At 44.2% G+C, this 22,740-nt stretch overlaps 1 protein-coding gene across 2 annotated transcripts in view; it reads right to left on the bottom strand.

Moving 5' to 3' along the window:
• Window positions 1-252: 252 nt before the first annotated feature.
• The window catches only part of acss3 (acyl-CoA synthetase short chain family member 3), a 128,647-nt gene continuing 106,159 nt past the window's right edge, over window positions 253-22,740 (bottom strand). For both annotated transcript variants that reach the window (XM_068050455.1, XM_068050454.1), the window contains 6 exons: window positions 17,256-17,319; window positions 7,759-7,840; window positions 6,880-7,002; window positions 6,400-6,499; window positions 6,126-6,301; window positions 253-1,134 (listed from right to left, as the gene is read on the bottom strand). In XM_068050455.1, the coding sequence (XP_067906556.1) occupies window positions 1,057-1,134; window positions 6,126-6,301; window positions 6,400-6,499; window positions 6,880-7,002; window positions 7,759-7,840; window positions 17,256-17,319 (623 nt within the window). In that variant the 3' untranslated portion in view covers window positions 253-1,056. The remainder of the gene's footprint in view (window positions 1,135-6,125; window positions 6,302-6,399; window positions 6,500-6,879; window positions 7,003-7,758; window positions 7,841-17,255; window positions 17,320-22,740) is intronic.

Raw genomic sequence — 22,740 nt, forward strand, 5'->3', positions numbered from 1 at the left:
CGGTGTCACAGAGCCCATCCCCACCATGTGATTGTTGGGGGGTGGTGGGGGGGGCGGCGTGGCCCGATCGGCATATTGTCTTGAGCCGCTGTGCGGTAAATCGCGGTTGCATGACGACACGCGTCCTGCGCGTGTGGGCTGCCATTTGTTTCACCCGCCACCACTCCCAGCGGTGGGAGAATAAAATTCAGCCTTGGGTTTCCAAAGGCAGATAAACAATTGAAGTATTGGCTACATGTCTTCCTCCAGGAATTAAGTTCAACATTAACATTGTAAAATGTTTTTTTATTTCAAGTTCTTTTACATTACCACAGGACATCCAGCTACAGAAGTGAGTGCTAAAGGTAGTTTACAGATAATTTTCGGAACTTATGTTCTCAATCAGCTGATGAATTAACTGATGCATGACCTAAAAGAACAATGGAGGTAATGATGCTGAGAATCAGTTCTGGCTTCTCCTTTAAATGTAGTGATCATTAAATTTTAAACTTTTTTTTGCTAAGTAATAGCAACTTACGTTTCATTTGGAACGACACCAAATCTGTTACTTACATATTCTTACCCACAATTGTCCTGTACATTTTGGGTAATTTTCCTTAAAAAACTGCCCTTAATAATTGGAAATCTAAAATAATACTATTTCCAACATTTCTTTATAGATGCAAGTGATTCCATTTTTCTTCCAATATGTGTGATAATATTCCTTTGCTAGATTCTGTTAAATTGGGCCAAACCTTAAAATTGTTGAAAGATAGATCTAAAAGAAAGGTTATTTTTGTACAGCTTTCACGTTTTAAACATTGATTTTGTACATAAAACTTTTGGCTGGAACTCAAATTTTATGTCTTGACCTTTTGAGGAAACATCACTGAAAATGGAAATTGACTCATTAGCAACTTACGTTACAGAATTTTTTTCATATATGTGTTACACAGTTTAAAATATTGGCAGAAATGAAAATATGGAGCTTCTATATGAGATTCAGAGGTATGCTCTGGACACAGAATTGATCATCACCAGGAAAAGAGTTAATAGCTTATGATGTGGCACTGAATGTTAAGATGTAATTTTCTTCTGTTTCAGAATTGCTTCAATTTCTGAGAAAACATGAGGATCTTCAATGGTTGGTGTTATCTATGGGAAGAAGGTGAACAATATAAGCCCTAACAGTAGTAACCTAAAGTCATAATAACATCCTGTAAAATTACCAGAACAATGCGAACCCAGACAGTTGTCTACTTCAACTATTAAAGAACAATTGCATTCTGCTGCTCTATGCAAGAAAAGAAATCCCAAAATTCATTGACCGTTATGCTTCAAATATATCGGTCAGGTATAATCTGGTAACCTTATGTAGAGCTCGTTTGATGTATTAATAGTGAAGTAACATAAACTACAGCAATAAAAAGCTGACCAGTGATATTGATAAGTTTAATGTAACATTTAAAAACGTGACAATCCAGACCTTTAAAGTTACATTTGAGTTTCTATGCATGATTGGAGACATCATTCAAGGGCATAAGATAATCAGCCCATCTTAGTTGATCCATCCAGAATGGCTTTAAAATACTCCTACGGCAACATCCAATTGGCTCTAAAACTATTCCAGGGTTTCTCCTCCCAGTAGCCAAAGTGCCTGCAGCCTTTCCTCAGAACTCACAGCTCTAACATTAGGTATTATAGAATATGATGTTAAAGCAGGGACAGGATTCGTGAGAATGCAAAAGTCTTATCAAAATGGCATTGTAAATTAAAGGAATGACTTTCCTCTAATGTCCCTGGCCACTGGAGTGATCCTGTGACCTGGCATCACTGTGAGGGGAAACATGGCATGTGACAGAACCGTGGAAGTAGAATCTGAGATTTGGTGGAACTGGACAGTAGAATGTGGGCTTTCACTCTTTCGTATGTTCCTGGGGTCCTTAACAGTGAAGGGAGGGGAGGGCACAGAACTGACAGCACAAAGAAATACAGGGTCCTGGATCTGGCAGAAATGATTTGTGGGTTTCTAAAATAAAAATTAAACATTCAATTCATCATTTGTGATTGGCTTATGGGCGTGTTACTCTCAGTATCTGTCCTTCTCTTGGATATGTACGTAGCTTGTATCTGGCTCTCTCTCTGTCTCTCCCTTCACCTATCTCTGACTCTCTCTGCCTATAACCCTTCTCAGGACCAGCTGTCACTAACTTGAATGGTTATATTTTGGATTGATTAACAACACACTAGGCTGAATTTTACAGACCCCCCCCCCAACCCCCGACGTCGGGGTTGTGGCGGGGTGTCCTGGAAAATGCCTCCGGGAGAGGGCCACCACACACCCCAACGCTGGGAAGGCCCGGCCCAATATTACCGCCTGTGGCGAGGCCTCGTGGCGGCACCCCTCCCTCCCTGCCCACCCCACCACCGCTCGGTGATCGGACTGACATTTAAATTCTGAAATTAATTAAAATCAATTAATTAATGAGACGTACGTTCCCGCCGTATGTCCTGGTGCGATCTTCGTGCCGGTGGTCGGAACTCACACACCCTCTGATCCCCGTCCGGGGAACCGAGGCAGAACATTGGTGGGGAGGCGGGAGGAGGTAAGTTTCTCAGTGCGGCGGAGTTGAGGGGGGGGGGGGTAGCGGGGTCAGAGCAATTATCATTGGTGTAGGGGATGGCAGGAAGGGTTATAGTTTAAAGTTTATGCACTTTGGGAAGGGGACGGTCAGGTGGACAAGTGTTTTGCGGGGGGGAGAGGGCAAGTAATTAATTTATTTTTATGGGGGGGTGGGAGAGGGACAAAAATAAATGCATTTAATTTTTTTAATTAAATGTCTCTTTAAATATTGAAATGGATGGTAGGGCTCGAAGCCCTTTAATAATGACATCACGCCTGTGCACAGGCAGCTGACACCATTGCCGGGGATGGACAGGCCGCGCCTTCCACGTCATTGGTGGGGGTGGGGGGGGGGGAGGTCCGCCCCGGCTATTTAAATGAGCCGCTGTGCTTAATATGACAGCGGCTCCACAAAGTGCGGCCCACATGAGTGGGCCTCCATTATTTTCGCCCGCAGCTGCCAATTTCGGTGGCGGGAGTAGCTTTCAAAATTAAGTTGATTTGTTTTAGGGACAAAGTACAAATTAAGATAAAGAAAGAAAACATTCATGTTTTGTTCTCTGTGAAAATTCTCGTGGACATTCTATATAAAATTTACTTGAATTAGATTTTGGAATTTGCTCTCTGGCCTTCAAATAATTTTTAAAATAAGAACAAACAGATAGTACTGGAAGCGAAAGAGAATATTGGAGTAAAAACAGAAAGTGCTGGAAATACTCAACAGGTCTGGTAGCCTCTGTGGACAGAGAAACTGAGGGGGGAGTTTTATGCTCTCCCGTGGCGGGTTTGGAGACGGAAGTCTGAATTTTACCAGCACACCGGTGTGAAGTCGGCAGCCTTCCGACCTGGAAGCGCCGCCACAGACGCCCCCCCCACGATACTGTGCGCGAGGGCTCATTTAAATGGAGGGGGTGTAGCGGCTGCCCCTAATGACATTGAGGGGGCGGCCACCGCCTCTCCGGCAACGGCGTCCAGCGCCACTGCACAGGCGCCAGTGCCATTTTTAAAGGGCTTGAAGCCCTTCAGTGACATTTACATTTTTTAAGTGACACGGTTTCAATTCAATTAAAATAACATTTTATTGAAACTTCAAATCCCCTCTCCCACCCCCAATGCATAAATAACTAGTTTTATGCCCCAAAATAGTGAGCTCTCACTCACAATCTTACCCCACCCCCGAACTTTATTCCCCTTGACCCTAAACCCCTTTCCACTGTCCCCACAGCCAATAAGGAACGTTTTTCCTGCTGCCCCCACCTCCCCCAACCCTGATAATTTTATTCCTCCCCCCTCCCTACCAGTGTCTCGTCTTGGAACTCCATTAGGAGTGAAGGCGTGTGAGTTGCGGCCGGTGGCCGTAAAATCGGCATGGGACAGCCGCCGGCAGCAGGTAAATTTATTTGCACCTTAAGTAACCTCATTTCCATATTTTAATGAAGGCCTTGCCGCCGCCACTATTATCCAGCAGGGCCTTCTCGGTGTCATGAGCTGTGGTGGGTCACTCCAGCATGCATTTTATGGGGCCTCCCGCCACAATCTACGACGCCGAGTGGCTGGCAAAATCCAGCCTGGGTAGAGCATAAAATCGGGTGGGACAGTGGCGGGGGTGGGGGGAATTCCCACTGCCTTCCTGCCTCCGCCAAAATTTGGTCCTGCCCTGTCACCAATTGAGGCCCTTAACTGGGTAATTATCCCTCAATTAAGGACCTCTTCCCGCCACAACCACAATTACCCACACAGCGGCAGCCCTGTCAGCACAAGGGAAGCATAACATGAAGAACCATGCAGGCTGCTTCCCAGCTTTGGGGGAGATGGTCGCTTGTTCAAAGGCACGTGCCTGAACAAGGGACCTGGCATCGGAAAGTGGGGTGCCTGCTGAGGACCCCCCACCCCCCGCTCCCCTCCCCCACGACCACCACCCCGCGAGTCACCTCCTTCCCTGACCTATCTGAGGCCTGGGTCCAGCAACGATCGTTGGTCACCAGGATGGTCATCTCCAGCAGCAGTCACCACCTCCACGGTGGCGCTGCAGCTGCCAGCCTCTGATTGGCCAGCAGCTCTCCATGGAAGGCCCATCGCTGTCCACTTAGGTGTCTGATTGGCACTAAATTCGGCAGGCCATCCAGAAAAGAGGTGACGCGGGGATCTCAGCATCGTTTCCCCCAACGTCAAGAGCCCTACCACCAGCATAAAATTCCCCCCAGAGTTAACCTCTCATCAGAACTCTGTTTCTCTCTGCACAGATCCTGCCAGAGCTGCTGAGTATTTCTAACACTTTCAGCCAGACTTCCAGCATCCGCAGTATTTTGCTATTAGAATACTGAAGTAGTTGGTTGCATCTTGGAAAATAGGGCATGTTGCATATACAGGATCTGCTACCACTTAGCAGTATCTTGATTCTGGCCAAAAATATCAAGTCCAAGCCAAAGCTTTTGGGAGAGCTGAAGCCTTCAAGTAAAAATTCTAATGGAAGTATTAAATGACAAAATTGACAATTAATGCATAAATGTAATAGAGCAAAACATTTTTTTTAAAGAAATAATTAGCAGGTGAAGTTTTTTTCAGAATGTATTTTGAGCTGTTTATCATTGATTCCTTTGATTCTCATTGGTTTGTTCTCCCGACTGTTCATTCAGGATTTTCTTTAGTTTCTTGTTGGCAGTTTTCAAGCTACTTTCCTCATGTTTCATATGCTACCTATTTCTTCAATTCTGGTTTGTTGTGTTTTATTTTTAGTATGATGTGATACAAGAAGTGTGCACTATTTGAAAATGTTTTAACATAGTACAGATAGATGGATGGATTAACTTATTTTGTTTACAAGAGGTATACACTGCAGCACAGTGGTGCAGTGGTTAGCACCGCAGCCTCACAGCTCCAGAGACCCGGGTTCAATTCTGGGTACTCCCTGTGTGGAGTTTGCAAGTTCTCCCTGTGTCTGCGTGGGTTTTCCCCGGGTGCTCCGGTTTCCTCCCACAAGCCAAAAGACTTGCAGGTTGGTAGGTAAATTGGCCATTATAAATTGCCTCTAGTATAGGTAGGTGGTAGGGAAATATAGGGACAGGTGGGGGTGTGGTAGGAATATGGGATTAGTGTAGGATTAGTATAAAATGGGTGGTTGATGGTCGGCACAGACTCGGTGGGCCGAAGGGCCTGTTTCAGTGTTGTATCTCTAAACTAAACTAAACTAGCCTGCTTTGATTCTGCTTCCATGCTATATTTTGAAGCTGTGACCCACAGTGTTAAAATTCCATCTCTACCTGACCAAAAACTAGCTCCAAAGGAGACAGATCAGAGCATTTTAACTTCAATGAGTCATCAAATCAAATTATTGATTTTTTTTTTATTTCCGATCAACATATGAAGCACAAACAGCCATGAAGTAACCTGTGTAAACCCATGCAAGAAGATATGTCAGATAAAGTTATCACATTGATGGCAACCCAGAAATGTTTTTTAAAAAAGGCCACGATTCAAGATGACATGCATTGCTCTATATAATAAAGTAAAAGCACAAACTTACTGAGTAAGGCTTGCCATTTGCAACTGCTGAAAGTGTAGAACGAGGTATCTTGCCAGAACGAGTCTTTGGTAACACTGGCACAAAAACCACTTTCCTGAATGCAGCAACTGGACCAATGGAGTCCCGAACAATTTTAACCATCTTTTCTGCAAGTTCTTCAAATGTCTCAGTCACACCTGGTTATATATTTTTCATAAAGTAAAATTTGATGAAGCTATTAATCGGAATGTTAAGATGCATAATACTGTTAAATGGGGGAAATTAATGATCTCACCGGTCCTTAAAACACAAAAAGCTAATGGAATATGCCCCTTCACAAAATCCTCGAGGGCTACCACAGCACAGTCTGCTATAGCTGGATGTGTGATGATGGCCTGAAAGAAAGTCAGCAAACATATTCAGTAAATAATTCACTTTTTTCTAAATCTTGTCCAACATTTTAAAATCTGTCTTACATTTCATGTTATTGAATTTTAATTTTAGAAAAAGGAATTGGTGACAAGTACTGTTGTCAGTCAATTCATCAAGTGCTGTTTCATCCAGAGGAAAGATACTGCACCAAGGCAGGGCACCTATTCACATCTGGGCAGCATTGTTATGTGATGCTACCAGAAACAGGGCTGATGATTTCTAGAGGCATCCAAGATTGTCCAACCTTATTGATTGGAGGGGGTCATCATTGTGCAGGAAGAACAATTTTGGGAAGAGAAAAAGGAAACAAAATGGGGATAATGGCTGAATAAAAAAAAATTACCTCCTCAATAGCACTAGCTGAAATCCTATGACCTGCAACATTGATGACATCATCGACCCGTGATATGACATACAAATATCCATCATTATCCATATAGCCAGCATCCATAGTATCATAGTAACCCTGGATAGAGATATAGGGAAAAGTTTAAAATCATGGATACAAGTTTATTTCAACTGTTCCTGCACCATTCAAATATTATGGTTACCTGTTGAGTACAGTTTACAAATCATGCCCAATGTCATTTTTTGGTATCACCTCAAACTCTTTGTTAAGTCCAGAAAAATAAAAGCTTGTGTGTCAGCATAGTGAGTGGCTGTTATTACTTGCATTTATGACCTGCAGCTGTACATTTGTGCACCTTCAATCTGGACCTGAGGGAATTGTTCCAGGCACTAAGATAAGTATTTGGGGGACAGCTGGGTGGCACGGAAGGGCATCACAGTCGGGTGGTGGACCAAGGTTACATTTTGGCCTAAAGCAGCACTTCTGCTATCTGGTGCAGGCCTCAGGTTAAGACTGCAGTCAGGTTCCGATGCCTCAATCAGAACCCAATTTGCATATTTAAACAAGAAACCTGCTACCTTCCTGTGAGTGTCTCTCTTGCCTGCTTATTAATATTGGGATTAAGGCAGCAGGATCAGAGTGGGTAAGCTGCACAGGTCATTTCAACTCATCACCCACTCAGTTTCTGCTAGGCGAGGTGTTAAAATTTCCTCCTGGATATCAAAAATAGAAAATATTTCAAACACTTGGGGTGGCAGTCCTTACTTTGAGCACAATAATTCCCCCAAAATCCTAAAACACTTAGCTGTTTGCTCATTTTGCAGACTGCATTCACAGTAATGGAAACAATTTTTTCTGAAGTATCACACTTACGGGATATTTAGTGAAGTAAAGCTCCTTGAACAGTTTTTCATTTTCCCAAAGAGTAGCCAATGAACCTGGAGGCAAAGGTAATCTTAAAGAAGATAAAGGTATTAAAATAGGGATACTAGTGTGTGAAGCAAATATGCAGCACACTAAACATCTTCATCTAAATTTATGGCTATTCTCCACTGACAGAAAACTGGAGATGCGTAAAGTCACATTTGCAATCCAACAATGGCCAACATACAGCAGATCTAATGCCACATGCTTCCAGTGAGAACTAATTTTACGATTGCGCCACTATGAGTTGGAGGCACACACTCAAGATTATTACAATATTTTGAGATGCACTGGCAATAGGTCACTTACTCTAGAGACTTGCCTTAATCAGCATTATTGCTGAAAGACAGAAGCTGTATTATAAAGAGGTTGACTAACTATGATTTGATGAGCAAACAGTTTTCCATGCTCCAGTTATGCCACTTTCACGTCAGGATTCAAAAATATACTCTAGATATAGCACAGAAAGAACACTTTTAAGAAAAAAAAAATCACAGACTTCAAAACTAAAACTCAAAAAGGATTCCAGTTATAATACAAGTGGCTGACATTTATTTCCTTTTGTGCCTCCATGAAGGCAGCATTTGACTGTACCTTTTGGTGGACCCAAATTGCATATTCTACTCAGCCACTTTTCCCTGTTTGTTGCAAATTAAAATGGTTTTATTTTGAAATTACAAATTAGTAGGATGCAACTACTCAACTAAATAGCACTCGGTCAGTGAGGAAGTTGCTAGTTAGAGCACTTTGCTGGAAAAAAATACAGATAGCTGGAGAATGCCATAGAACATTCCCTCACCCCCATCAGGATGAGCTTATGGACTTCCTTGTCACTAAGATTGAGACAATCTGATCAGCTGTCTCTGCCACTTCCCTCCCTTTCCTAGCGCACCGGATCAAACTTCCACCAAGGTTTCCTCCTTGCCCTAGCTCTGGACTTGCATATTTCTCTAGTTTCTCTCCTCATGCCCTCTCCAAGCTTATCTTGTCCCTGTAACCCACCTCCTGCTTCCTCGACTCTATTCCCACTAAACTGCTGACCACCCAAGTTCCCCTCCTGACTGTCACATTAGCTGATATTATTAATGGTTCTCCTTCCTCAGGTACCGACCTCTATTCTTCAAATCTGCCTCAAAAATCCAACCCATGACCCCTCCATCCTTGTAAACTACCACGCCATCTCCAACCTTCCTTTCCTCTCCAAAGTCCTTGAACGTACTGTCACCTCCCAAACCCATGCCCATCTTTTCTGGAACTCCATGTTTGAATCCCTCCAATTAGGTTTCCACCCCTGCCACACTATGAAATGGCTCTTATCAAAGACACGAATGACATCCTCTGTGACTATGACAAAGACAAACTATCTTTCTTCATCCTTCTCAACCTGTCTGCAGCCTTTTACATGGCTGACCACATACCATTCTCGTCCAATGCCTCTCCAACATCGTCCAGCTGGAAGAGACTGCACTTGCCTGCTTCTACTCATCTATTCAATTGTAGCCAGAGAATCACCAGCAATGGCTTCTCCTCCCGCTCCCACTACGTTACCTTTGGTGTCTCCCAAGGATCTACCCTTGGTCGCCTCCTATTTCTCTTCTACATGCTGCCTCTCAGCGACACCATCCGAAAACAGCGTCATCTTCCACATGTACGCTAGTGACACCCAACTCTACCTCATCACCAATTCTCTTGATCCCTTCACTTCTCTAAATTGTCAGACTGTGAGTCTGACATCCAGTACAGGATGAGCATAAATCTTTTCCAACTAAATATTGGAAGACTGAAGCCATTCTCTTTGGTTCACACCACAAATTCCATTCCCTAACCAGACTCCATCCCTCTCCCAGGCAACTCTCTAAGACTGAACCAAACTTATTGCAACCTTGGTACCATATTTGACCTTGAGATGAGCTTCTGACCACATATCCGTATCATCACCACGACTGTTTATTTCCACCTCCATAACATCCCCCAACTCCATGTCTGCCTCAGTTCATCTGCTGCTGAAACCCTCATTCATGCCTTTGTTAACTCTAGACTTAACTATTTGAACGTATTCCCGGCCAGCCTCCCATGTCCTACTCTCTTCAAACTTGAGGTCATCCAAAACTCTGCTGAGTGTCCTAATTTGCACCGTCCCATTCACCCATGACCCCTGTGCTCACCGACCTACATTGGTTTTCAACACCTCAATTTTAAAATTCTCATCCTCAGTTTCATGGCCTCACCCCTCCCAATCTCTGTAATCTCCTCCAGCCCTACAACCCTCTGAGATCTCTGTGCTACACCAATTCTGGCCTCTTGAGCATCCTGATTTTAATCACTCCACCAATGGCAGCCGTGTCTTCAGCTGACAAGGTCTTAAGCTCTGGAATTCCCTCTCTGCTTCTCTTTCTCTCCTTCCTTGTTAATAACATTCCATAAAACCTACCTCTTTAGCCAAGATTTTGGCAATCTGTCGTAATATTTCCTTATGTGACTCAGTGTCAAATTTTGTTTGATAACGCTCCTGTGAAGTGCCTTGGGACATTTTACTATGCTAAAGGTGCTATATAAATACATTTTATTGTTGTTGTTTTTAAATACTGCATTGGAGGTTCTTCTGTAAGAAGTATGAGGAAGAAAGGTTCTCCTGTTTGGGCCTCTTGACACTGTCCCCACTGAGGAGGTGGCTCAATGAACTAATGTATCTAACACCGAACAAACAAGGAATGATTCCGGAAGTCTGCCAGAATAATTGTTAGGCATTATATACCAAATATGTCACAAAAGGTTTCCTCTCAAATTCTTACACTGTGACCTAGGCTGCTTGTAAAATCTGCTGAAATCATGGTAAAGACAGAAATTCTGCTTCCTTTTGAGGTAGAGTTCCAGTGTAGGCATGATGAAAGAGACCAAATTTGGGATGGAAGGCAGATCTCCCAAGTTTTCACCCCAATAACAAAGCTAAACAAAATTCTCATCTTGTAGATTTGATAATTTTGCAAACACTAGCAGGACTGTACGGTGTCCAGACCCATGAAAAGCTGCTTCAAGATCCATACGGTGTATTTACTAATGATCCTTTTGATAAATGGACCTCATTGCACTGTGTTGCTATTTCAATGCGCTTATGTGCCAGGGCAGAAGGGGTAAATTTGGTTTCCTAGGAGATTTTGTTGCAGCCTACCTTCTCCTTCAAATCGATTAGACATGGAGGGTTTTGCCTTAAAATAAGGGCATCATCTCTTCCTCTTGGGAAACAAACAGTGACCTGGATGTTCCTATGTTGCTGGTCATTGACGGAGTGTATCAGGAGGTCGTGGAATTGTGAATAGGTGACCAGATAGATATGCAGGTGCTATTAATAATGCTCTGACTCTGAGGAATCCTGCAACGTGGAAACATTGTAGCACACTTTCATTTTGCTACCAGTTTTCCATGGAGAAAATGATGAAAATATTTATCCTGGCAAGCAATGCCTCTGTGTCTTGAAAATTGACTTACATTGCTGATATCTCTATAGTAGCTTGAAATGAGCCTGAGGCATGCAAGCTCATGGTTATGGTGACCGTCACAACCACTGGCAGTGTCATCCATGTGAAGGAGGTTATGCAGGTTAGCTTCAATTAGACTAAGCAAATCCATCACTATATCCAATGGCAGTTTTCCTCAAATATTCCCAGGAAGGCTTATCTGTGCCTGTACATACGATGGTATAGGAAAGAATGGGTGTGGGCTGTTCACCTTTGAAGCAGCAATCAAGATGTTGCTACTAAACAACTATGTAAAAAATGACAAACTCAAAAGATCAAAATACTCATTGAGGAATCCAGCTCTCTGAAGTCTAATTTCAAAAAATAATCAATCAAATTCAACCATTTCCCATTTAAGCAGTTACTTATAATCTGCACAGAACTGGCCTGACCCTCATCACTCATTTCATACGTGCGAATTATGGCAAAGCACATTTCTCATGCGAAATATCAGGGAATTTCACTTACTGTTATGATACTGTGATTGCCATTAATTTCAATATTTATACTTTTTATGGGGGAACACTTCAGCCTAGTTTATAAAGACCATCCAGAAGACTTTGCATTGCACAGAACAGGCAGGGAGCAAGCTGGATATTGATTTTCACCCTGCCAGATCTGCCTCCGCAAGATCCTGCAAATTCAGTAGCAGGACAGGCGCTCCAATATCAGTGTCCTCTCTCAGGTCAACATCCCCAGTATCAAGATACTGGTCATAGCTAGTCAGTTACATTGGGTGGGCCACATTGTGTGCCTGACACAAGATTCCCAAAACAACCTTTCTACTCCGAGCTCCGTTACGGCAAGAGGCTACCAGGAGGGCAGAGCAAACGCTACAAGGATGTCCTTAAAGCCTCCCTGAAAAAATGTGACATCTCCACTGATTCATGGGAATCTCGAGCCAGAGACAGCCCAAAATGGACAAGAAGTATTCGTGACGGTGCCAGCCAGTTTGAACAATGTCGACATGCCCAGGTATGCAAACAGCGGAAGCAGCGTTCAAAAATTCGAGCACCCCATTCACTCGCCTCACCAAACACCACCTGCGGCACAGTGTGCGGATGCAGAATTGGACTATTCAATCACCTAAGGACCCACAACCCTGGAGTGGAAGAAAGTCATCCTCGTTCCCGACGGACTGCTTAAGAAGAATGATTTTCACCCAATTTCCCAGCCGCATTGCCTGTTCCATGCCAGCGCCATACACAACAGAAAATATACACTCCAGTTATATTCTATACATCAGACTATGAAAGAATTAGAGCTTTTGAATACTAACTACTAAAGGCAATCTATTGTAATCCTCAAAACAGATAAAATGTGTCCACAAGTACGACCTTGGAATAACAGTGACATAGTAACTTGAGCTTTTTTTTCTGGGGGGCGACAGAAATGATAAAATGTTCATTTAATTTTTTTTATTTGTCAGTTTTCTATAGTTTTACAATATGTCACAACTAATTATGACATGGATCAACCACACTCAATTATGAGTTGCAATCTACTCTTGTTTATTCAATGTAATTTAATTTGAATTACTTCATCATTCAAATTTGAATTGCACTTAACAATGCTGCTATGTCTTTTAATGCAATTACTTAATTCAAATGACTGGATAATTCCAATTTGAATTTGGCCAAAAATTACTTCCAATCATCAGCCTGCATTCAACCAGGCGTAGCACCAAGGAGCTCTTGTAAAAGAGAAGCCAATGGTGATCGGGGGAAAAACTCTCCAGTGGCTAAAGTCATGCCTGGCGCAAAGGAAGACAGTTGTAATTGCTAGAGGCCAATTATCTCAGCCCCAGGACATCACTGCAGTAGATCCTCAGGCCAGTTTGCTCGGCCCAACTATTTTCAGTGGCTGATCAAAGAGTCATAGTAGGGCTGTGTGCTGATGATTTCACAATATTCTGTTCCATTCACAATTCTTTTTTCTTTATTCATTGATGGGATGTGGGCCAGCATTTATTGTCCATCCCTAACAGCCCTCGAGAAGGTCATGGTGAGCTGCCTTCTTGAACCGCTGCAGTCCATGTGAGGTAGGTACACCCACAGTGCTGTTAGGAAGGGAGTTCCAGGAGTTTGACCCAGCAACAGTGAAGGAACGGCAATATATTTCCAAGTCAGGATGGTATGTGACTTGGAGGGGAACTTGCAGGGGGTGGTGTTCCCATGCATTTGCTGCCCTTGTCCTTCTAGCTGGTAGAAGTCACGGGTTTGGAAAGTGCTCTCTAAGGAGCCTTGGTGCATTGCTGCAGTGCATCTTGTAGATGGTACACACTGCTGCCACTGTGCGTCGGTGGTGGAGTGAGTGAACAATTGTGGATGGGGTGCCAATCAAGAGGGCTGCTTTGTGCTGGATGGTATCAAGCTTCTTGAGTGTTGTTGGAGCTGCACCCATCCAGGCAAGTGGAGAGTATTCCATCACACTCCTGACTTGTGCCTTGTAGATGGTGGACAGGCTTTGGGGAGTCAGGAGGTGAGTTACTTGCCTCAGGATTCCTAGCCTCCGACCTGCTCTTGTAGCCCCAGTATTTATATGGCTACTTCAGTTCAGTTTCTGGTCAATGGTTGGTAGCCCCTAGGATGTTGATAGTGGGGGATTCAGCGATGGCAATGCCATTGAATGTTAAGGGGAGATGGTTAGATTCTCTCTTTTTGGAGATGGTCATTGCCTGACATGTGTGTGGCACGAATGTTGTTGCCACTTATCAGCCCAAGCCTGGATATTGTCCAGGTCTTGCTGCATTTCTGCATGGACTGCTTCAGTATCTGAGGAGTCGCGAATGGTGCTGAACATTGTGCAGTCATCAGCACACATCCCCACTTCTGACCTTATGATTGAAGGTAGGTCATTGATGAAGCAGCTGAAGATGGTAGGGCCTAGGACACTACCCTGAGAAACTTATGCAGTGATGTCCAGGAGCTCAGACTATTGACCTCCAACAACCACAACCATCTTCCTTTGCGCTAGGTATGACCCCAGTCAGCGGAGGGTTTTCCCCCTGATTCCCATTGAGCTCAGTTTTGCTAGGGCACCTTGATGCCATACTCGGTCAAATGCTGCTTTGATGTCAAGGGCAGTCACTCTTTTATCCATGTTTGAACCAAGACTGGAATGAGGTCAGGAGCTGAGTGGCCCTGGCAGAACCCAAACAGAGCATCACTGAGCAGGTTATTGCTAAGCAAGTTCCGCTTGATGGCACTGTTGATGACACCTTCCATCACTTTACTGATGATTGAGACTAGACTGATGGGGCGGTAATTGGCTGGGTTGGACTTGTCCTGCTTTTTGTGTACAGGACATACCTGGGCAATTTTCCACACTGCCAGATAGATGCCAGTGTTGTAGCTGTACTGGAACAGCTTAGCTAGGGGCGCAGCAAGTTCTGGAGCACAGGTCTTCAGTACTATTGCCAGAATATTGTCAGGACCCATACCATTTGCAGTATCCAGCGCCTTCAGTCGTTTCTTGATATCATGCGGAGTGAATCGAATTGGCTGAAGTCTGACATCTGTGATGCTGGGGACTTCAGGAGGGGGCCGAGATGGATCATCAACTTGGCACTTCTGGCTGAGGATTGTTGCAAATGCTTAAGCCTTAGCTTTCGCACTGATGTGCTGGGCTCCCCCATCATTGAGGATGGGGGTATTTGTGGAGTCACATCCTCCAGTTAGTTGTTTAATTGTCCACCACCATTCACAACTGGATGTGGTAGGATTGCAGAGCTTAGATCTGATCCATTGATTATGGGATAGCTTAGCTCTGTCTATCGCATGCTGCTTACGCAGTTTGGCATGCATGTAGTCCTGTGTTGAAGCTTCACCAGGTTGACACCTCATTTTGAGGTATGCCTGGTGCTGCTCCTGACATGCCCTCCTGCACTCTTCATTGAACCAGGGTTCATCTCCTTGCTTGATGGTAATGGGAGAGTGGGGGATATGCCAGGCCATGAGGTTACAGATTGTGGTTGAGTACAATTCTGCTGCTGCTGATAGCCCACAGCACCTCATGAATGCCCAGTTTTGCATTGCTAGATCTGTTTGAAATCTATCCCATTTAGCATAGTGGTAGTGCCACACAACACAATGGAGAGTATCCTCAATGTGAAGGCGGGACTTCATCTCCACATGGACTGTGCGGTGGTCACTCTTACCAATTGTCATGGACAGATACATCTGCGACAGGCAGATTGGTGAGGATGAGGTCAAGTATGTTTTTCCCTCTTGTTGGTTCCCTCACGACCTGCCGCATAGCCAGTCTAGCAGCTATGCCCTTTAGGACTCGGCCAGCTCGGTCAGTAGTGGTGCCACTCTTGGTGATGGACATTGAAGTCCTCCACCCAGAGTACATTCTGTGCCTTTGCCACCCTCAGTGCTTCCTCCAAGTGGTACTGAACATGGAGGAGGACTGACTCATCAGCTGAGGAAGGGCGGTAGGAGGTTTCCTTGCCCCTATTTCATCTGATGCCATGAGACTTCATGGGGTCCGAAGTCGATGTTGAGAACTCCCAGGGTAACTCCCTCCCGACTGTATACCACTGTGCCGCCACCTCTGCTGGGTCTCTCCTGCCGGTGGGACAGTGCATACCCGGGGTTAGTGTCTGGGATATTGTCTGTAAGGTATGATTCCGTGAGTATGACTATGTCAGGCTGTTGCTTGACTAGTCTGTGGGACAGCTCTCCCAACTTTGGCACACGCCCCCAGATATTAGTAAGGAGGACCTTGCAGGGTCTACAGGGCTGGGCTTGCCGTTGTCGGTTCCGGTGCCTAGGTCAATGCCGGGTGGTCTGTCCGGTTTCATTCTTTTTTATTGACTTTGTAGCAGTTAGGGGGCCTGTAAGATTCAACCACATTGTTGTGGGTCTGGAGTCACATGTAGGCCAGACCAGCTAAGGACAGCAGATTTCCTTCCCTAAAGGAAATTCTTCAGATAATGAAGCATTCCATGCCTACATGGAGCAAGACCTATGATGGACCTGTAAGTGGTAAGTAATATTTGTGTCACACAAGTGTCAGACAATGGTCATCTACAACACAAGAGAGCCTAAACACCTCTCCTTGATGTACAATGGGATGACCATTGCCGAATCCTCCCACATCAAAACTCATTGACCAGAAACTCAACTGGCCCAGCAACATAAATGCTGTGGTTACTAGTGTAGGTCAGAGGTGGCTCATTCTGCAATGACTTCCCAAATCATCTCTATCACCTACAAGGCTGAAGTCAGGAGTGTAATGGAATATTCTTGGGTATAGTTGCAACAACATTCAAGAAGCTTGACACCATCCAGAACAAAGCAATCCATCCACTAGCTTAAACAACCATATCCTACACCACAGGATTACGTGGCTGCAGTGTGTACTAACTACAATGCACTGCAGCGACTCAGCTAGGCTTCTTCAGCAGCACCTTCCAAACCCACAAGCTCTATCATCTTAAAGGACCAGGGCAACAGATGCATGGGAATATTTCTAAGTTCCCCACCAAATTGTACATCATCCTGACTTGAACATATATTGCCATTCCTTACATGCTGATGCATCGAAGTCCTGGAAATCTCTACCTAACAGCATTGTGGGAATACTTTCACCACATGGAATGCAGAGGTTCAAGAAGAATTTCCACCACCACCTTCTCAAGAGCAACTAGGAATGGGTAATAAATGCCAGTGAGTCATGCCCACATCTTGAGAATTAATATATTCATAAAAGTGTATAGTCTCACTTGTAAAATTGTTTATCATTCCTAACAATAGCATAATTTCTCATGGTCAAGATTAGATTTTTAAAAATTGATCAATACGTAGAGACATTTTGCATATTATATACAATGAAAGAAAGGTAAGATCTATTGAATTAAATGCAATAATAATGTTGATTGCATCTTAGAATAGCTATTGTTGATGAGTAACCATGAACACTCACTTCACCACAATATTCCCCAGATTGTTGCGGTTCACTTCCTTCAGGTCATTGTCCAGAATCATAGCTACAAAATGACAGAATATAAGAGAATTTAATAAAGCAGATTGAAAATCTGCATTCTAGATAAATCAATACTCCATTCACTTTGTTATTAACACAGCTGATGCCTGCTAAGCGGGTAGCCATAATGGAAGTGAAATGGTTCTATTCATCAAGTTATCGACATTACTAAAACCAATGAATAATATTAACAATAAGAAATATACTGGATTTGTGGAAACCAGCAAAAAGATTTCAATGAAACAGATCAGGTTAGTATAATGCCAATGCTAATGCAAACCTGTTATTTTAAAAGAAGTGATGCAAGAACCAGGATTAGAGACCAGTTATAATAATATGTTTTCATCAGTGATAGATATGCCCTGTCAATATGACTGGTATCATAAAAGAAGTTTAATAATGGAAGTGACATGCTTTAGTGCTTGTATACTGTTGATGACAGCTGGAAAACTTTACCAGTTCTGTTGATAACAATATTTCCGCACCCACCAACCCCACGCCGGACTTCTAACATTGAAAAAATGAATTCCAAGTCCTAAAAAGAATGAATCAAATATGTGGTACAGTCTGAAAGGTGATCATCAGAATACCTTTATAACCTTATTTCTCCACACACTCCTTTACCTAGTGAGCCTACTGTCACTCTGTTATGATCTACTTAGGGAAAGTAACATGATACAGATAAGTGGAAGTGCACACCGATTGAGTCCAGCTACCCCACACTAAAAACAGTACATCTGGTAAAAAGAAGTGCATGAAAGTGCTCTGTCTGATTGTTTTATAAATATATATTTTTCTTATTATGTATGTTTTAGAAGCAGTTAATTGTTAATAGAATCATTAGTAATTTGATTGTATTATGGAGTACTGTTCCTTAAAAAAAATCATTTAATTATGGAAATAACTGTCATATTTCACAAAATATATCAACACCATGTAAAGTAAAAACTGTCCCATTTTAGCTGCAAGCATAGGTATTTATGAAATAATTTACAATCGGAGTGATTTCACCAGCAGCAATGGACCAAAAGATTTGCTCGAAACATCTCAGTTTCCAAACTGGCATTTATATTTATCATATAAATATGATAAAGACCTGTGGGTGCAAGTTATCTCCAATGAGTGAGGCTGGACTGATATTAAGCCACCTCAGCTTCACTTTCACAGCTTAGCATGTCATCTCAACCTGATGATCTGTTACTATTTGTAACACACTGCAGATTGCTTTACACAAAATAAATGCATCACATGTAGAATGCATTCTAATCATGGGGTGGGGGGGGGGGGGGGGGAGAGGGTGGGGGGAGTCAGGAGTCAAACATAAGTAGTACCACTTGCCACCTCAGAGTTGTTCTCTTTCAGGATGAAACAATCAATGACAAAATCAATTCAGAAGATCATTAACTCTTGCAAACAAAAGAAATTACAGGATTTTGGCTGCAGTAAATCCTGAATTCTTGAGCTTAATAATTAAAGTAATATCTTGGGGACATTCAATTGCTTGAAATTTTTCCCCATCTAAATACTTTCAAGCATATGCTTCCTGGCATGCTAAGAGTTTCCAGCATTTCTTTGTTTTTATATGAAAAATGTTAATGTTTTGACCAATCTGTACATAGCATTCTACCTCTCAGAAGTAACTAAAATGCCACATATCAAATCTAACTGTCCATTTCTTTTTAAAAAGAGAAAATTAATCTTTATTGGAGTCTATTCCAGTAAGCACAGCAAAATATTGCATAAATTATTGACTAATTCACAGCAAAGAATTATAGGAAAACAGAAAATAATTACGTTACCAAAACAAAATGGGCTGGATTCTATAGAGCCCTCGACGTCGGGATCTGTGGTTGGGGGGGGGGGGGGCGGCGGGGGGGAGGGGCCTGAAGATGGCACCAGATGAGACCTGTCATGACCTCGACACCGGCAGGGCCCGGCCCGATATTTCTGGCGGTGGCAAGGCCTCGTGGCAGTCCCCCTCCCCCCCCCCGCCACTCGGCAATTGGACTGCAATTTAAATATTTAAATTAATTAAAATACCTTGATTAATGACCCTTCATGGCCTCCTGAAGTCCCACCGTGATCTTCACCCTGGCGGCCGACACTACCGCACCTTCAGATCCCCGTCTGGGGAAGCGTGGTGCACCACTGGTGGGGAGGGCGGAGGAGGTAATTTTCTCAGTTCTGGAGGCAGCAGTGGGGAAATGGGTTTAAATAAACGTCATGGGTGTAGGGAATGGTGGGAAGGGTTATAGTTTATAGTTTATGCAGTTTGGGTGGGGTGGCAAGGTCAGATTGTGAAGGTAAGTGTTTTGGGGGGGGGGAAGGGCAAATAATTAATTTGATCGATACTGGGGGGTGGTGGGAGAGGGGCAAAAGAAATGTATTTATTTATTTTAATTCAATTCCACTTCAAATATTTAAGTTTCCTGGTAGGGCTGACAGCCCTTTAAAAATGTGTGCAGGCGCTGACGCCATTGCCGGGGATGGACAGCCCACTGCCTCCATGTGATCGGGTGGGGGGGGGTGGCGGCTCACCCCTGATATTTAACTGAGCCGAAGTGCTTGGAATCACGGCGGCTCTTTCGCGTTGGTGCGCCATTTTTTCGTCTGCCGTCAATTTTAGCAGCGGGCTTATAGAATTCAGCCCAATATCTCCATTGCAATGTCAAGAGAGGCCAGAATGATGAGCAAACTTAACAGAGGAATGATTGACAGCAGCTCAGGTGGATTAATATTGGTTACAAGGCAGAAATTTTAAGCAGTTACTGGTAGCGGTTTTGCTGTTGCCATTTACAGCTCCTCCACACCGCGTCTGTTTCTTCACTTGACCTTTTACCCATCCTCTTTTGCCTTGCACCATTGTCCCTTTTACTATTTAATCACTCCTGCTATCTTCCCTTCTTTCCCTGCTGCTATACTTGCTGAACAACTGTCACATCTCTAACTTATTCTAGTTCTAATGAAAGGGCATCGACCTGAAACATTGGATGGAATTTTCTGAATTTAGTCCCCCACCAAAATGGTGGAACCATTCACAGGTTGGGAAATGTAAACAGCTACAGTAGGCTTTGCTGAGGCTCTTTAACGGTATTAGCATCCTGCCTCAGGGTTCCCTGACCAATCAGGAAGGGTGGGCGAGATGAGGCACTGGATCTGTCAAAGGAAGGATTTCTAATTAAATGAACCCCGGCATGGGGCGGCACAGTGGCGCAGTGGTTAGCACCGCAGCCTCACAGCTCCAGGGACCCGGGTTCGATTCCGGGTACTGCCTGTGTGGAGTTTGCAAGTTCTCCCTGTGTCTGCGTGGGTTTTCTCCGGGTGCTCCGGTTTCCTCCCACAAGCCAAAAGACTTGCAGGTTGATAGGTAAATTGGCCATTATAAATTGTCACTAGTATAGGTAGGTGGTAGGGAAATATAGGGACAGGTGGGGATGTTTGGTAGGAATATGGAATTAGTGTAGGATTAGTATAAATGGGTGGTTGATGTTCGGCACAGACTCGGTGGGCCGAAGGGCCTGTTTCAGTGCTGTATCTCTAATCTAATCTAAATGAGTTCGAACGGCTCCAGTGGACATGGATTTTTGAGGCTGCAGCAGCCACAGTAATGGAGACCTGAGAAGTTTGCTCCCCAGGTCTCTTACTCTTAGCTGGAGGTCCTGTTGTGGGAACTGAGGGACTGCAGTGAGCTGATCTTTCCCAAGGATAGAGTCATAGAGAGATAAAGCACTGAAAGAGGCCCTTCGGCCCACCGAGTCTGTGCCGAACATCAACCACCCATTTATTCTAATCCTACATTAATCCCATATTCCCTACCACATCCCCACCTTCCCTCAATTCTCCTACCACCTACCTATACTGGGGGCAATTTACAATGGCCAATTTACCTATCAACCTGCAAATCTTTAGCTGTGGGAGGAAACCGGAGCAACCGGCGGAAACCCACGTGGTCGCAGGGAGAACTTGCAAACTCCGCACGGGCAGTGCCCAGAACTGAACCTGGGTCGCTGGAGCTGTGAGGCTGCGGTGCTAACCATTGCGCCACTGTGCCGAGGAAGAGGACAATCTCTCCAATCAAGCAGGAATGCATGGAAGTGGCCAAGGAAGTCAGCAGCCGAAGTGTGTTCCCTCCAACCTGTAAATAGTGCACCAAGAGGGTCCAGGACCTCAGGTAGGCAGTTCAGGTGAGTGGCATAACACTTTCAGATGCCAAGCTCCAGGCTCTAACTTTCCCAGCATTCTCCTGCACAACACTCCTCACTACACACCTTGCAGATGTATTCATTCCTCTCTCTGCAGGCATCTCGTTTCCCATCTGAACAGCCAACACTCACACTCATCCTCTTGTCCTCTCGCACCAATACCTAACAGTCACCCTCCATAAATGTTGTCCTCCCCGCTACTCATACAAACCATACTCATATGTGTCTCCTTTCTCTTCTTGCAGAAGAACAAAGCACACAAACTCAGGGAGAGGCAGAGACCTGGGTGTGGGGGCAGTCCTTCAGTTACAGGCACCTTGACAACCATTGGCAATACGTGTTCCAGGTGGCTGTAGATGTCATCAGCGACCTCCCATGAGAGCCTGAGCCTCCTGAGGCAATAGTGATCATACAAGTTGCGAGAGCTGATCCTCTGTAGACCCTCTGTTGGGCATCTTGCCTCCTTGGAGCTGGATCTCAGTGTCCATCCCCTCTTCCCTGAGGAGCAGCATATGGCTGAGGAGAAGACAGCTGATGCTACTCCTGCTGCTCTTGCTCTTCACAAGGTAGAGATGCATAAGCTGCTCCCATCTGTGGTGAAGGCTGGCAGCAGGGCAGTGCAACTGAGAGTGAGTGAAGTACAGGACAGGTGAAGTGACTTCCAAAAAGTTGGCAATCACCTGTCAAGCATTGAAAGCACCCGCTCTGCGAAGGTGTGCTTTGAGCAGCAGCCTCTCACCTGGCCATAACTGCAGTTCTTCAGTTTCGCTAATCAAAGGCTTCTCAGCCTGTGAGTTTCACTGAAGTTGCTGACACCTCAGGAAATAGGTCTGCTGTCTGTTTAACTCAGAATATTTGGTTAAAACAGAATTTAATGAGCCATTTGAATATTTAAATGCCTTACCCAACTGCTCCAATGGGGTTTCCGTGCGCCTTCAAACCTGCCCAGGTAAAACCCAGAAGAGGGCAAGATGATGCTGTGCTCACAGTCCAATGTCACTTTTAGGGGATTTAACTCGTGCACACACCCAAACCCACCTCTCTGTTGCCTAGGAAAATTCCCCACATTAACTCTGTTTCTCCCTCCACAGAGGTTGCCTAACCTCCTTAGTATTTCCAGCATTTTCTGTTTTTATTGCAGCTGTTCAGCATTTGTAGTATTTTGCTTCTGTGATAAATTTTAAGAAGGTCGTCAGTATTTCAATGTTAATGCTTTCTGAAAT

Source organism: Heterodontus francisci, chromosome 18 (assembly GCF_036365525.1).
Source record: "Heterodontus francisci isolate sHetFra1 chromosome 18, sHetFra1.hap1, whole genome shotgun sequence".
In the NCBI taxonomy this organism is placed as follows: Eukaryota; Metazoa; Chordata; class Chondrichthyes; order Heterodontiformes; family Heterodontidae; genus Heterodontus; species Heterodontus francisci.